Genomic DNA, 17,417 nt, shown 5'->3' on the forward strand with positions numbered 1-17,417 from the left:
TCGTTCACAAATGCATTCAACAAAATATATCTTAAAAAATTAACTCATATGGAACAAATCCGTTTATAATATTATTAATGTCAATATAATATTTTCACAATCACTATATCATTTGGTAATCTTGAAAAATAACTGAGTATATATTCTTGCATTACAAGACATTTTTGCTAATGCATGTATTTAAAGGATTGTCACAAAAATTAAATAAACAAAATTAAATAGGAAAAATTGCAATTAAAAAACCTGAAATTTAAAAAATATAAATAGGAACCCTTAACAACTTTACTATAACTTTTGACAATAATAATAGGCTATAAAGTTATTAATACCTATAGTAAAGTTGCCACAAATCCCTATCTACATTTTTCAAATTCCAGGATCTTTTTTAGTGATTTTTCCAATTAAATATTTCAAATTATTCAAAAAAATAAAATTTAGAATTATAAAATTTAACTAACTTCATGTAATATAATCCAAACTGATTATTAGTTCACCCTCATCAAACGCTCTATTTGTGTCGTAATAGCTTGAATATTGCCGTATGCGGGCAAGACAAGTGAATAACTAAAATGTTTTTTTCTTTTTTTTTGGGTGACGAGTTAAATTATGAAATATCAGCAAATAAATACGGTAAAGAACCAATCGTGATACAAGGCATTTGTTATACATGAAATTTATCAACGCTAAGACCAGCTTAAGGGGCTACCTATTGCATTAAAAATTACTACACTATATTACTCTCAGCTCAACATGGGGGTTAAAAAGAACCACCAAGGAAATATCCAAGCCCCCAAAGGAAGACCGTTTGAATTGCTAAAAAGTAGACAACATACTGGGGCGCCGGATGAGGTGGCAGACAACCGGCAGCAATATGGGGATTAAAATATGTTTCCTCGACGTGAAGTTCAGAGATTGGAAGAGAACGGGCAAAGTCTCTGTCTCTGAACTTTCCACCAATTTTGCTATCCCTGGGCTATTTTCCACTTCTCTGGTATGTTGCTTTGCAGTGTAACCTAGCTCATAAAATTAGTTAGGAAAATCAGCTTCAAAATCCAAATGGAGATTTTGTCCTGCTTCCACCTTCTCCGTACATTTCATTCCACTTCCTCAACTCATTCATGCTTGCCGCATCATAGGCAACTGATGGGCCAACCTACACGTTTCATCAGACCCGTTTAACATTTCAACTGAATATTTGGCATTAGTCCCAAAACCGAGATTGAACAAACTTTTCTACTTCGTATAAACATAACAATTAGAAAAAATGAAAATATATCACACACCTTTGATTTTGCCTGAATAAAATCATCCAATTTTAGAGGCCTTAATACGGATGTTGGACCACTGGAGCTCGCCTGTATAAACCAAAAAGATACATTATGTAACCTGGCAAAGTAATTCGATAAAAACCAAACATAAAATCCAACTGAATTTTAACTTTCCACCATGAAGCAAGGTGACCAAGGAAAAAATTGCACGACAGAGTAGACCAACTGGAGATCAACATGACAAGTAAGAGCAGCACTTGGCACGTGAATTTCATTCGACAAAGCAAAATTTTTGCACCAAGGCCAAATAGGCGTAACATAGTTTATAAGCTCTGTACCTTCTTTTCGTTCTCTAGCAGCTCTTGAACAGGTCTATATGCCGCAGCAATGCAAAGGTTCTTCCAAACAAAGTCATGAAGGAGTGTGAGATATATGGCAAACTGTTTATCCTTAAAATTGCTTTACATACAAGTTAAAGAAGAATTAGAAATATAACCGACACTACTCACCTTCAAATCACTGCCAGAGTATCCCTCAGTTAAGTTAGCAAGTTTGTCAAAGTGAAAATCATGATCAAGATTTTCTTGTGCAAGAAAGATTCTTAAGATCTTCATCCGATTTTCAGCATCTGGCAAATCCACATATATCCTGGACGGTGTAATAACATAATAAAGCTTAGCCAAAAAGTTTTTCCCCTAATTGATTAGAAGCTATAATATTGAAGCATAATTCTTAAGAAAAGTAGGGTAACTTATCACTAGGTCTATTAGAACATCAACTTTCATGCAGTGACCGGATAGCTATATATTTGCCCCATGAGAAGCCCAGAACAAGATTCAGAACCAAAAACATGATAATTGGATGAAGAAAAGGATGGTAAGCCTTCAGCAAATAATTATTACTCCGTGAAAGAAATCTAGTCATTTACCTTCTTGGTAAGCGGCGTATAACAGCATCATCAAGATCAAAAGGCCTGTTTGTTGCACCAAGAATGAGAATTCTTTGACTCTCTTTTGTCCTCAATCCATCCCAAGCCGCCATGAACTCATTCCTCATTCTTCTAGTGGCTTCATGCTCAAAAGCACCCCCTCGAGCACCAAGCAAACTATCAACCTAGAACACAGATTCAAGTCAGAAGCAATTTATAGAGCCTCTGGAGGATAGCTTGATGCCCTCACACAAATTGACACATTTTAAGGTAGCAAACGTGGCCCAAAACTTTGAGATTCAACGGTACAATTATGCTTAACTTTTTCATATTGATTAATCAATTAAAATGCACAACCAAGGTCACTGCAGAGAAGATACATTATTACACTTCTTACTTCCATTTCAAGAAATCATCTGACTTCCTAAGATATACTCTCTGTCAGTGGCATCAACATACAAAACACAAGAGAAACGTGGTTTACTATATCAGAATATAATACACCTTCTCCATTATAAAATGCTTGTTTCAAAAGCAGAATTTAAGTTAATGATATGCACTCAAGCACTCACTTCATCAACAAATATAATGACAGGAGCAAGCTTGCTAGCAAAGGAGAAAAGGGCCTTGGTAAGTTTCTCAGCATCTCCAAACCACTGCATCAACAAAGAACCAAATATGTCAGACATTGCATTGTGGACACACTTGTACAAACGAAAATAATCAAAGAATGTTAAACAACATAATCCTTCCATAAAACCACCGTCAAATTTATGATTGTCCGAGTATCCATGGCACTGATTAAAATGGCAAAAGTTCCAGGACTTATATATCACCTTTGATGTTAGAGTAGAACCAGTTATGCTGATAAAATTTGCGCCTGCTTCTGTTGCAAGTGCCTTGGCCAGAAGTGTTTTCCCCGTACCAGGAGGACCAAAAAGTAGTATTCCTTTGCAAGGCTGACAGAAGCATCTTCAATATCAGATAAATGAAGGAAAAAAGCAAGTTATATGTTTTAGTTGAAATTGCATACAGGAAACAAGAATCACTACCCGCAACAAGTTTCCACGAGAGAAAAGCTCTGGCCTCCTCATCGGAAGGATGACAAGTTCATTAAGTGCCATCTTCACATCTTCAAGAGCACCTATGTCATCAAACTGCACCCCAATTTCACCAGGAGGTACTACAGCCGAAATGAAGTTGCTCTCATACTCATCCTTTGCAAGGTTCTGTTGCATTTTTTCACAATATAAGGAACATATAAAATGGACAATGCAATAATAGAGAACTTTCAGAAAATAGCATAAATCACATGCCTTCAGACCCTGAGAGGGCTTCCGTGACATGGTTTCTTGATCCCTCAATCTTGAGATTGCAATTTCAAGACTTCAATCATGGAAAAAGAACAAAAACAATCAGCTCCAAAATATTGCCAAGACCGAGAAATAAGAGGATTTATGGTTTACCTTTCACGAGGCAAGCACAATCGTTCTCCTTTAACATATGGAAGTGGGCAAGATGACAAGTAATTATTTTTTGCCCATCCCACCACCTTTTCAGCCTCTGAAAGCAAAAGTAAATAAAGATCAAAACCAAAGCAGTGCGCTATAAAGAATTGCTACCTTGGCATTTCTATAGTAAAACCAGTAAAAACTGAAGAGTTGATTTTCTTCTGAAATTATTTTATTTGATAGAAGCAATGTTACATTTATAGACAATAAAAGGAAAAAGTTGACTTCTACTCCAACTATACAAGATATTGACGTCCCATACATAATGCTCAACTCCATAGCAACTACCTCTTGTGAGTTTACTTAATATTTCCATTAATTTATTTTTGACTTGAGCCATTCTCTGGCAGATTTTAGACAGGATAGGCAGCGGACCGTTGTAGCCCACCTGCACAGGACTAGGATGGCTTCATATAACGTGTCAAATGAAAACAAGCCTTGCAGTTTTACAGACATTGATTTAGTAACTAATCTACATATGTGTGTGTGTGTGTTCTTCCTGGAATTTGAGCCAAATAAACACCATTCTCTTTTTTTTTTTTTGGGGGGGGGGGTTCCAACTAGATTTGGTCCTTAATAACTTGATTTTGCATTCCCCCTCGCCAAAACACCCACTTCATTCAGTAAGTTAAAATCATGTGCATCTGCAGGGAAATAAATAGAAGGTACATATAGAAGGATGAAGGAACAAAGGATTATGGCATAGAGGATAAGTGGAATAACTTAGATGCGCATTCTTACTTTGCTTTGTCAGAATAACACCATCAGTATTTACTTGCAAGAGGTCCAAGCATGATAGCTCATGTTCTTCAAGAACCTGCAACGTGAAAATCCAACTATTATTGCCTGATATCAATGATGCAAATTGCATTAAGTGGAAGCATACCTGAAAGGAAAGATACATAATCCAAAGAAAGCATATCATCATTCATTCCAGAGTTACTGAAAAGTGCCACAAAATAAATTTTTTACCTTGTGTAATTCATTCAAACTACTACGTGAAATCACAATTTTCCTGTCTTCCTCAAGTTGTTTTTTAAAAGTTCCAAGCTGATCGTCCTCCTGCAAAGTGTCATAGAATGTCATGTATAACCACAACATAAATTATCAGGACTGAAAGGCCAATAGCTGGAGAAAACACTTCCCAAAATAATAATAAAAATAAAAAGATGGATAAAATGAAACGGTAAAAAAATGAAGTATTGGGAAAGAAGAAAAGAAAACTAAGGCTTACGAAAAAGAACTAGCATCTGAAGAAACAAACATAGAAACGAGAAAGGACTCTAGAATGGCGAGCATGTCATTTGTCAAACACAGTTCTTTTAATCGTCAAGAAGCAAAGATGAGAACAAAACAGAACCATAAATTTTTGTCATAATTAATTAATAAGAAAACATACTTTAGGCGGATGTATGCACAAAACATTAGTGAAAAGCTTGTGGAGTTCATCATCATCCGATCTCTTTGTTGCTCCAAGTCCCTCAGTCAAGTGTTTCAGAGAAAGAGGCTGTAAAAAATTACAAAAATCAAATTCATAATCGAATATAATAACAGTGATACAGGTGCACCAAACCCTGCCCTGTTGCCAGTTTATTGATTGCTGAGTTCTGTATCCAGAATCTAGATTCTGTTTCTTTATAAAAGGAGACAAAATCCAGATTCAATTTATAACTGGCAACAGGTAGGGTATAGTTGCTGTTGGGTGCCATAAACTGGACAAGTAATTTAAATTGAAAAGAAAAAAGACCAATCAGACCACTTGACATCGCAATTTATGGCCATCAAGAAAAGACCCTTTTACTATATCTAACTGAAAAAAACTCTACTCAACTACAAGAATGAGACAAGAAAAGGCCAGAGAACAATAAAACAGAAAATAGACATAAAAATGGCAACTTAAATTGAATGACCTAAAGGCCCCAAAAAAAAAAAAATCATTATAAAATGAATCATATAGAGTGATAGCATGAATTACCAGCTTACCAACGCGTCCAAAGTTTGGAAGTATCATTGTCTGTCAAGTATCACATGTGGTCAGAGGAAAATACGGTTACTACTTGCCGTAAGATAATTGAATGCAAATCACAATCGTGCAGTTAACAAGAAAATGTAACCAAAATAGCTGTTGATGCTTACAAATTGCTTTTTCTCTTTTGACCCTGATTGAATTTTGTTTTGTCCACAAATCAACACAACTGGACCAGACAACTTGTCAAACATTTCTTGAACCTTACGAAAGAACTCTTTTCTGTTTGACTTCAGGATTGATTTATGAAACCACTGTGTACTGTCTGGAAAATAGACAATAAGAGGTTGTTTGGAATCCAAAACCTGCAGAAGTCATGATTCATTGTTCTAGCTATGATCCATCTTACTTTAAGATCCAATGGAAGGGAAAAAAACTATTTCAGCATTCACCTCGCATAGAGCCTCCATAGCTATGTAGCAATCCTGTACTTGAGCATCAGGGTCATGCTCAATGTCCTTAACTGCAGGCAAATTTTTTTTTTTAAAAAAAATCTTGTCATGTGAAGAACATAAAGCATACTCCTTTTCACATACTTGCATAGAATCTTGCACCTTAACAACATTAATTATGTGCAAAGCTTTTTATTTCAAGTCCTACCAGAGAAACTACTTTACCTACAGAAGGAAAAATATAATTTCAATATCTGTGCGTTACAACATGGTACAATTTTCTCTTCTTTTGAAGGCAGCATTTGATTAATAGAGAGATTTTATGAGAGGGAAAGCGACAGGAGATCACATATAAATATATACACACAGCATGTTTCTGGAAATATAGGTTCAAGCTGATAAACTAAAGTTTAAAAGACAAAATCTTCAAGCAAAATCACCTAATCATAGAAATTCTAAAGACTGAGATTTAAGACTTCGAGGTTGCGTAATTCTATTCTAATAATTTGAGTAAGAAAACTGTACCATGTATCCAACAAAGTCGTGAATCCGTATGTTCATTAGATTTCTCCAACTCTCCCTCCTTTGTATCATCTTCGCTAATGTCCATGATGACAGCAGCTTGATCCCCCTCCACCTCATATACCTCTCCCCGTTGACCATTGGACAAAGATCTACAGAAATTTCAGATTTTGTTAAAACCGAATTTCAAAATCTTTATATGTGAGCTATTAGCACTTCCGAGACATGTATCTACTGCTACAAAACACCAAACTACATTGCATATATCCCCACAAACGGTTTCATAGGATAGAACTAAGTTAATCCAATACAATTTTAGACATTATCTTTGTACCGAAGCTCCAGCAAGTACATTAATGAGCCGTACAATATAACATAAAATACACGCAAACAAGATATATCAGGAAACTGCCCATGCAACATATCAGATCCATCACACAAAAATAATAAGGAAAAAAATAGATTGGTATGCAACCTTTCATTTGGGCACTGCTTAGTCATTAATTTCCAAAGAAAAGTAGAAGTGCTCAAGGCCCAGTCTAATAATCATCCCACAACCTAAGCCTAGAATCATCGCTAATTTGAGAAGTAATCAAAGGTCTAAAGGAGAGATACAACATAGAAAAACACTTCAAAAGGCTAGCATGAGTAGCCATGCCTCCAATGTTAACAACCACATCCTTTTTGATGCACACCATAGTTTCTATTTGTTCACAATCACTATATGGCACCATAAACTAGGTTCTAAAGGAAATTGCCAAAGCCATCCGCCCCAACCATTAAGTAAACCGATCTGTTCATGATGGACTCACGCTTTACTGCCTAAAAGGGAGGCAATGCTTCACAGTCCTCCAAAATCTCTCGTTCAAAGAACTATAAATGACTTGTTACCAACTACGCATACAATAGTTTAAAACCAAGCCACAATACCAAAGAATCATCCCAAAACTTGACCATAAGGTTCGACATCTTTTGGCCCAGAAGCTTCTTTTATTGAAATGACAGCCCCAAGCCCTTCTATATGAACTAATTTTCCTTTTTCATGTAACTGATAACTTTGTCCATAACTTTGTAACAACAATTAAATGGCAATTTTTCTTATACTTGATTATTTTCACTAAGAAAATTGAAAATCATTTACGCATGGCTATTGGGTACCAAAAGGTGGATGATAGAGACATCCCCATTCCATTCAATATCAACATAGACGGGACCCAAAATAATTTTTAGTAGTTGACTTAGATGCAATGATCTAAGAACCTGCCTATGGATCATGGATTGCCCATGGGTTAGAAAGAAGTTGACTTCAATTTGCAGGGAGCAAAAGTCAAAAAAGCAGTTTCAAGATAATGGCCCGAGGTGAGAGGCATTTATCCAATTGTTTACTACACATAGGGATGACTTACCAACCCACCTGCCATGGATGTTAGTGTAAGCATTAGTTGGGCCATCAGATGTCATTATCTTCCCCAGTATGATCCTGCTATAAATTACGTTGCCAATGTCAAATCAGTGCTCAGTCCAGGGGGATAATCACAAAAAGGGTTTAAAAGAAAGAGCAAGGGTGGCTGCCCTAGAATCACTCCAGCATCCTCAAAATACATGATAATCAGCCGGATCAAATATCTCATACCACTTTCTTCCGATTAATGAACTTTCTATTATTCTATATTTTCAAAACAGAAGTTCTAGAATCGTTTTCATTTTTCTAGACAAAGCCCACCCTTCAGCATTACTTAGATTCTAATTCAAGATGCAAAGAATTATAAGGCCCTAAATCCACATCATGCGAATGAAATATGTTCAAGATCACATGATCAACAACTTAAGCCCCATCCTAACAACCGTATCGAACACCCACCTAAAATTAAAACCCAAACAGCCACATGTATCTTTGGTTATTACCCAGTCAGTCACCATTTCTTGATCTTTCTCACATCCCATGATCCCACTTTATTCCTCTCTCACATGCCTTAATAGCTCACATCCCGTCAGATAAGAATCAGCTTTTGGCCTCTCTATGGTGCCTTCTGTTCAAGACTGTTCTGAATGAACTTCTTCAGAAATGCCAAGAAATTTGACAGCTTTGTCAGATTCTAAGCTTCCTTACCTCTCATTGTTTTGATTTTCCTTTTGTTTAGAACAATCATGAACTTCATTAACTCTTTGATTCCTACTTCCTCACATAATTTCTTCTCTATCATGTAAATAATTAGATGAGCAATACACTTTTTTTTCCTGTTGGATTGGTTAAGCTTCTCTTCACTTCGTCATATTTATAACAACTGGCTTAAAAATTTAGGGATCATATGATGTGAACAATAACCTTCACACGTTTCACAAAAAGGGTCATCTTAACCCAGCTTTTTAGAACAGGCCAGCACAATATTGTACACTAACATTATATTCATATGCCGAACAACCTCATATCCAACTCTCATATTAGTTTTGTAATGTATAAGAACAAAGCACAACCAATATCTTTCAAGCTGTACACTAAGCAAGAGTATCATGAAATTTGACACTAATGAAAGAAGAAAAATCATATGATTCAGGATGAAACACCAAATACTCACAACGTGGAACCATTGTAGGCACACCAATATATGCTTTTGAAAGATATGATTACAAGAAAAAGAAAAAAATAAATCAACTGAAACATAACGTATTGTACAGTTTAGCAGATAATTTCTCCCACAAGATTATTAATGTTCTCTCCACCAAATTTAGAGTTATTTCCTTACGTACAGAAGCACAGTGGCAGGCATATAACAAGAGTACCATGAAGCTTAGATTCAATGTATCAAAGTTCAAAGTAACAAAAAAGATGAACGTAATTTATGGAACATACAGAGAACAGAGAAACACGTTACCTATTGTTGACTTTCATTTGAACAGATGGCCCAATGTATTTCACACGGTCACCTAAGGATTTTAACAACACATTAACTTATATATTGAACAAAAATTTTAATACCAATTGGTCATTAATAAATAAGCAAGCAATACGATAAAAAAGCAATACAGACAGACAGATAGGCAGAGAGAGGGAGAGAAGGAAAAAGATGAATTATCAAAATTTAGCATACAGCCACATAGCTTACTCCAACATCACAGGCACAGCCAACGGCAATTTCAGTATTTTCCACAACAGAAACCAATAGAGAACTGAAATGCATGGGCAACCTCTTCCATGCCAAGGGTGATGAAAGTTTTGCCAATGGAATTAGTGCTTACTCAGATGAGAACTGAGAATAATTGATACCTTAATCTGCTTATATGCACATAAAGTAGGCTTCCATGTAAGAAAAGTTTCAGCTAAAGAAATAGTTAACCTTTCTTCAATTGGCATCCAGATGGGTCAGAAGGCTTCACAACTTCAGATTTGGTTGACTCAGAATTTTCTGACTCTTCAGATGACCTCTGGTCAGAACAAAGGAAACAAATAGACATGAAAGATCTGTAGTAACAAAATGAGTTCAAAAGTTGACTAAGAGGTTACACTTAGATATTCATGTACGTTTAAAATTCTTCAGAGAAGATCTATACAAGAGTTTCAATCATGATAATTCCCAGAAGGCATATTATAGCATAGCACTCTACTCCAATTCAGCTAAGGCTATTATGTTACCCTCATGAGGTAAACCATATAGACACCTTTTCAAAGTCTTCAACGTTGTAAGGAACAAGTTTCTGAACAGCTGCTTTCACCTTCTTTAGGGCTGCTTCAGCAGTTGCTATCGCATCATGTTCTTCGTTATCACTGGCATCTGACTTTGCCTCAGCACTACTAGTCCACTCTTCTTCGTTGTTATCATCTTCATTCTCGGACTCCAGAGAAGCCTCCTCCCCAGATTCTGCATTATCATCATCAGACTCGCATTCTGATGAAGATATGTCATCATCGATATACTGCATGACAGTAGGAAGAAAATATGAGTATTAGTAACCTTGCCTTGGAACCCCAAAAGCATTAAATCAATAATTAAATTGCAATTTAACTTCATCCAGAACTTACATAAGGAGCAAGGATATTGCTATCAAGCACCAGTAGGGGGACTTTTAGATCTTGTGCAAGTGCTCTAACTAATCTCTCTCGATATAGCTCAGTACCTGAAGAGAACAAGACAGCATGAACGTTCAGGAGAAAAAAATATGACTTAGGCAAAACAGATGCCAGATAAGCAATGAAATGTGATATATGTAAATAAAATAATAATGACTAAAACTGAACGAAAAAGATGGCATACCAGGCACGCTCTGAAGCAATATTCTCCCACTTGAAGATGAGAGGCGAGTCCCATAAGAAGAAGCAACCTTATTATGTCTCAAATGGGAAGCGGCACATTCCAAGAGAAGATTTTTGGTATTCTCACTATGAACGGAAACAGAAAATCAAGTCATAAATCTACATTAGAAAACCAAATAAGAGTAGACATTAAAGCCTACAAGAATGAGAAAGGATAGTAAGTAATTACTGAATATAGTAAGGAAATGTGTCCCATGAAATGTTTATTTTCTCCCAAGGAACAACCCTTCTCAGAAACTCATTTTTGAACTTATCCTTTCTGGTTAAAAAGGGTGATTCTCTCTTTTTATTTTCAATGGCAATCTTCTCATTCTTGAGCCACTCCTCTTGATCATGTTTCCCAAGTTGAGCATGAGCATTACAGAGTTTGGCATCTTCCCCAAACTTATCTTGCCAGTTCTTTTGCTTATCACAGCGAGCTCCATCATTTGCGTTTACATGGTTGCCCTCACTAGCATTCCTTCCATCACTTTCAGAACTGTAGAAGCGTAACTGAGTACTTCTCAAATATGAACTAGGCCTTCTGTTCAGATCAGTACAACTCCTATTAGATGATCCGACCCTAGATAAAAAAGATTCCAATAGACGTCTCTTTACTATAATATCATGTGAAACACATTCTTCCACGGTAGTCTTAGGGCACAGAGATTGAAAGCATGCATGACCATAGCGTCTTGGCCTAATTAAGTATTTGAGTGGCTGAAGTGAAACGCCCCACCTCCAATCTCGACATTGTATTCTCCTCAAGTACATTGAAATTACAGTTTTTCTCCTACTCTTCTAATGCTGCAGCAAGAGAACCCTTTCATCAGACTATATGCACGCAAAACCATTAATAGTTATGGTAACTACATTACCCAATAACTTTATGGTTCAGACTGCAACCAAAAGTGAGGATAAGCAAAATTAAATTCATTCATATAGACTATGCTAAGAAATTTTATAACATTCGACCAAAAAAATGGAACTCATGAGAAATCATATCTTGATGGAACTCCTAATGAATTTGAAGTTTATCTTTATCTAGCATGTGAGTTTATTGTTGTCTTAAGTCTTGAGTTCATTATTTTAGAGCTTAGCACCAACAGTTTGAGATGTATTATATCATGGAATTCCTTGTCAGTGCCAGCCTCCTCATTCAATGTATTTCTGCTCTTAACTTGAATTCACGGGATATACCAATATAGTTTACCATTTCAACAGAAATAAATACAACTGATTAATTCAGAAGTATCCTTCAAGAACAAGGTACACTAATGAATGAGACAAATATGTTAAATGATAGTGGATGAGAGAGGTAAAATATGATTTCCCTGAGTTTTTAAAAATAATTTTAGGTGAAATTCTTGAGGAGATTTTCCAAGAACACAAAGGATGAAACCCACGTATGGCTGATCATTCTCATGTCACTCCTAACTATTTTAGTCTTTGATATTAAGATTTAGATAGTCAGTCAGGTTTAGGCCTTGGAATATCATTTCACACAGTTCACATTCATGCAAATGGTAGGAAACGGGAACCGTGTCCCTGTCACACAATGTGTGCATTCCAACTGCATCCTTCACATAACTCGATAAGAACGATATGAACAAATTGAGATTAATATTCTGTTCATCATTAGTCATTAGAATAAAGTCACCTGACCAACATTATGCGAAACAATATATATCACTCCCTTCATGTATGGCTGGCCTAAATAGCAATATAAGAGACCGGATGCGATTTGTTCAAATACTGACATCATAACCTGAATATTAAGCATACACACACAAAGTATAGAATGGTACTTTCGTGATCAAAATGCACCGTACATAAGAAAACAGGTTAAAAAAAGGCGATTACTATGTATATTGGATTATGTGAAGGAGGGAACCGTTCAATTTAGCACTTTGCAATGAACAAATCCAGAACTGATCTACCAGAAAGGAGAGATGAGGACCTTACGAAGGTCATCCTAGAATTGCCAGCAAGCATGCTTATTTATTTACGCTTCATATCAGATGATATATATTCATCGTGCACCATTATGCAAACATTCGAACATGTGCATCGAAAGGATGAGTCTTCAAATTAGCGAGACCGGGGGGGGGGGGGGAAGGATCCCCCTGAACACTAGTCCCCAAGACGATAAACAGAAAAACGCAGATAACATAAAACCACAACAGATTGAAGAAAAACTCCTTTTTGTTAATAACTAAAAGTCCAGATTGTTATGCTTTCCCGTGGTCGGTTTGATCCAATCACATGTAGAATCATTCGCTCTGGTGCGATATACAGAATCAAATGATGATAGAGGGAGAAAGCACACCGTTTGCAAGTAAATATCCGCTGTACAATTTTAGGTGTTAGCCTGTGGCCATAAAAGAATGTGCGGAAGGAGCGCCCAGAAGAAGAGAAGGATGCGGGTGCTGTGAGGGACGAGGAGGCAAGTTATCAACTCAGATGGTGCAGCAGAACAACAGGAACATTGTTGGACACTTCGGGAACTAGCATCCGTCCTCGGACCTTGGTTCGTGCTTCTTAGGTTTTCTGGTTTCGCTGCTAAGGCCCATCGGAGGGCTGGTCCACTACGGCCCAAACAAGCCCATTTAATTAGAGTTTTAATAAGATAATGAAAGGCAATAATTAACTTGAAATTCTTTTTTCTTTTTGAAATTTATTTTAATTCGTCATAGATTCCAGCCAACCTTTTCGTTAGCTGGAACGTTTTGAGAAAATAAATAAAGAAAGTAATTTTTAACCGCACCAGTTTCTTGTATATCTTAGAGTTGATATCCAAAATTTATTCCTTTTAGCTAGTCCTCAAGAATCACTGTCCAACAACAGTAGCTCAAGATTACACATATAGCTTAGGAAAAGGGGAGCCTTATTGAAATGCTAATTAAGATGACGCATGTCTGCCATTATATATAACGGTGCTTAGTTATTTCTGAATAACGAATGCAGAGGGGTCATACTTAATATGGAATGAAGAAGCTTCCAACAGAGCGAAGCTGGATAGATCTTATTGCGAGAGGGGGTAGAGTGGATGGGATGTTCTATGTCATCTCAACTTGTGCAGCTGCGCGCTTCTTTCTGGCCTGATCTGCAGCCTCAATATCGTCGTACAAGGAACTCCCGTACTTGGAAACGGAATTGTCAAGCTTATCACCCTGACCCCATATGGCATACGCCTCTTCCCCGTGAGCAGCCTCGTCCCCTACCTCCATATCCTCTTCCGACATCCTCAAAGGCATCAACAGCCGAATGAAGAGACATATCAAGCTGGTGGCGACCACATTGAGCAGCGTCACAAACAAGATCCCCAGCAGCTGGACCCCCATCTGTCGGAGGCCGGTTTTGGCGTCTCTCATTTGGAGACCATAGAAGAGGCCCACATATTTGTTGTAGGCGCCATAGAACAGAAAGTTGAGCTTCGGCTCCGCAAAGAGGCCCGAGAGGATGCCTCCCAGAGATCCGGCGACGGCATGAGTGTGGAACACGGCCATAGTGTCGTCCACCTTCTGAAGCAGCTTAGATCTCTTGTGCACTACCATCATTGTGACCCAGGGAATGGAGCCCGAGCACATCCCCATGATGATGGCGGCCCATCCCTGCACAACACCTGCAGCAGGAGTGATGCAGACCAAGCCGGTGATCATGCCCTGAACCGCGCCGATCACGGAAGGCTTGCGGAAGAAGATGACGTCGAGGACGACCCAGGTGAGCAGGCTGGTGGCGGTGCATGCGTGCGTGTTCAGCACAGCCAAGGACGCGTCCATGCTTACCGAGTAAGGGTCTCCTCCGTTGAAGCCCGTCCATCCCATCCACAGCAATCCCGCTCCTGCCAACATCAGCAGTATGTTGTTCGGAGGAAACCTTTCTCTGTCCTTGTTCAGCCTCGGACCAACCTGCATGCAAGGCAAGCCACCAACCCACTTCATTATTATTCTTCATCCCTCACCTTCATCATATTTGTTAATCAATTAGGTGCTTACCCAATATGCTGCAGTGAATCCAGCAACCCCGGACGAGAGATGAATTACGTATCCTCCAGAGTAATCTATTAAGCCCATCTTGGACAGAAAGCCGTCAGGACACCAGATGCTGAAAGCTGTGAAGGTGTAGGAGAAAGTGAGCCAAAGAGGCACGAACAGCATCCAGGCGTAGAAGTTCATGCGGCCCAACACGGCCCCGGCGACGAGAATGAGGGTGATGCAAGCAAACACGCCCTGGAAATACATCATTGTGGCGTTTGGGAACAGGCCAAGAAAAGCCTGCTTGAAGAGGTAATTCTCGTCCACTGACAGAGCAGGCTTTCCCCAGAATGGCAGCAGCTTATCCCCAAACGACAGTCGGTAACCCCATGTCACCCAGCAGACGAAAACACAAGCAAAAGCATAGAGCGACATGAAGGCTGAGTTCACCGCCCATTTCTTCTTCACTGCCCCTCCATATAAGATTATGAGTCCGGGCACGCTTTGAATCCCAACTAGTGTCGCCGCCGTGAGCTGCCATGCATTGTCTGCTTTGCTCATCCAGTCGGGGCTTGCTGGGGAGGATGCGAGGTTTGACGGATATGACATTTTTATTAATTTATTCCCCCAGTCACCTATACTATTAAGACCAGCAGTACGCTGCGAAATAATCTGACTAGTGCAAGAATGGTTCATAAGAAGCGGGGTTTTATATGGAGGACTTCACTTTTAATTTGATTCTCACGCCTAGCTGTTCTCATCATGCTAGCTTTCTCCAATTGTCGTCCAGCTGCTTTGTCTTAGGCCACTTCGCTGCTAATACTATTGTTTACATGCAGACGGGTATTCCAACCATGTTTCTTAACGCTATATTCTATGCACGCTCATTGGTGAATTCATGTTATGATCGTCAATTTCAGCTAAAAAGCCCGTCATCCGTTATTGTCAATGTCATACCGACCTATTTTATATTTTATCTTACCTCTGATTCTTAATATAAGAGTTAGTTTAGTATCCGGTTTAATTCTAAATATAAAAGCCTAATCCATTTCGTTTTTCATGTTTATCCGGTTTTTTCAAAATAATTATTGTTAGGGGTGTTCACGGGACGGATCGGGACCGGGACAGGCCCGTCCCGGTTCCGTCCCGATGAACAGTAACAGGACAGATTTTCTGCCCCGTGTCCCGGCTCGTCCCGGGGTTGTCCCGGTCCCGGTCGGGACGGGACGGATCCGGGACGTCCCGAAATATTTTTTTTTATTTTTTTTATTTTTTTAAATTTTTTTAAATTTTTTTAAAAAAAATCTAATTTTTTTAATTATATTTTTTTGAGCTTAAATCTTATAAAAACATCTTTTTTATTTGTTTGGGCACTCTTAAACAAAAGCTCAAAATATTACATATAATAGTTATTAAAAACTCTAAACAAAAGCTTTTAACACAATAAAAACTTGCTAAAAATTCTAATCATCAATAATCTCAAATCATTAACAAATATAAAAACTCTAAATAAATATATCCATAGTTCCATACAATAGTCTCAAATCTTAAAAAAATATGAAAAAAATGATATTATATAAAAAATTAAAAAAATTAAAATTTTTTTTTAAAAAAAAAAGGAACCGGGACGGGACCGGGACGGGACGACCCCGTCCCGTGTCCCGTCCCGTCCTGGTCCCTTTTTTGTCCCGTCCCAATAAGACCGGGACCGGAACGGGCCGGCCTTGAACACCCCTAATTATTGTAGTAGTTGCACATGTTAAATGTTTCATCAAATGGTTATTTTACCAAGTACATATGACTAGAAAGAATATTTTAAGAAACATAACATCTATTTACCGTAAATAACTAACTTAATAAACTTTTTAAATTTACTTAAATTAATTAATTAGCTTTTATATTAAGTACCACGTAGTGTATAAGTTGTCCCCTCTGTTCCAGATTCAGTGCAGTACGTAAATTCTCTTCCCAATTGCAATATGTTTGTATGTACGGACGCATGTTGTCTCGTGATGCATTGACGAGGCCCCCCACTTCTTAATATTGGAGAATCAAACCCTTGTCAAACGAAAATTCATTTGATCTCAATTTTTAATTGACAAAAAAGAAACCCTTTACAGTTATATGATTTTTCCTCTCAAATCTCTAATTAACCCAATAAATATATTATTGTTACATATAAACATATATCTTTTATAAGTAATTCCAAATGATTTTCCCCCCTCAAAATCCGAATAATAAATATTGAGAAAATAGCCCCACGATGAATAAATATGTTTTATATTGGAGGCACTCTTATTTAAAATACCGTCAAGTACTAAACATGAGTATTTTTTTTCCAATAAAGATTCAAACCTTAATTCGCCTATCATATTTATTAATAATTTATGTTGAATAATAAATGTCTTCTGTAGGTTAGCTTAAATTTTTTTTTTGGCCAAAAGAATTGAGGTTAGCTTAAATTTGAGTTCAAATTCTTGCCCATTATATTTCATCAGGTTTAAT

General features: G+C 37.5%; 2 protein-coding genes across 7 annotated transcripts; both read right to left on the minus strand.

The window, feature by feature from the left end:
- Window positions 1–604: 604 nt before the first annotated feature.
- On the minus strand, window positions 605–13,423 carry LOC114724718 (uncharacterized). Of its 6 annotated transcripts, none has more exons than XM_028911145.1 (25): window positions 13,265–13,423; window positions 11,126–11,742; window positions 10,898–11,022; window positions 10,666–10,760; window positions 10,359–10,559; window positions 9,983–10,070; window positions 9,521–9,572; window positions 8,062–8,130; window positions 6,651–6,799; window positions 6,126–6,196; window positions 5,844–6,038; window positions 5,683–5,721; window positions 5,107–5,214; window positions 4,680–4,769; window positions 4,449–4,524; window positions 3,663–3,759; window positions 3,513–3,582; window positions 3,249–3,425; window positions 3,033–3,155; window positions 2,769–2,852; window positions 2,197–2,381; window positions 1,778–1,916; window positions 1,607–1,666; window positions 1,284–1,355; window positions 605–1,153 (listed from the first exon to the last, which is right to left on the minus strand). In XM_028911145.1, exons 2-25 carry the CDS (start codon window positions 11,707–11,709, stop codon window positions 1,046–1,048), a joined length of 3,057 nt encoding a protein of 1,018 aa, XP_028766978.1. In that variant the 5' UTR covers window positions 11,710–11,742; window positions 13,265–13,423; the 3' UTR covers window positions 605–1,045. The 6 variants fall into 6 exon arrangements, with proteins under 6 accessions (XP_028766978.1, XP_028766977.1, XP_028766975.1 ...); XM_028911144.1 differs by having other exon boundaries at window positions 8,062–8,127; window positions 10,305–10,559; XM_028911142.1 differs by having other exon boundaries at window positions 10,305–10,559.
- Window positions 13,424–13,994: 571 nt separating this feature from the next.
- On the minus strand, window positions 13,995–15,521 carry LOC114724745 (ammonium transporter 3 member 1-like). The gene is made up of 2 exons (XM_028911186.1): window positions 14,934–15,521; window positions 13,995–14,846 (listed from the first exon to the last, which is right to left on the minus strand). The coding sequence occupies exons 1-2, from the start codon at window positions 15,519–15,521 to the stop codon at window positions 13,995–13,997; spliced, it is 1,440 nt and encodes a 479-aa protein (XP_028767019.1).
- Between the last annotated feature and the right edge of the window lie 1,896 nt (window positions 15,522–17,417).

The sequence above is a fragment of the Neltuma alba genome, unplaced genomic scaffold (genome assembly GCF_004799145.2).
Source record: "Neltuma alba isolate B1F8T4 unplaced genomic scaffold, ASM479914v2 tig00012197_pilon, whole genome shotgun sequence".
NCBI lineage: Eukaryota > Viridiplantae > Streptophyta > Magnoliopsida > Fabales > Fabaceae > Neltuma > Neltuma alba.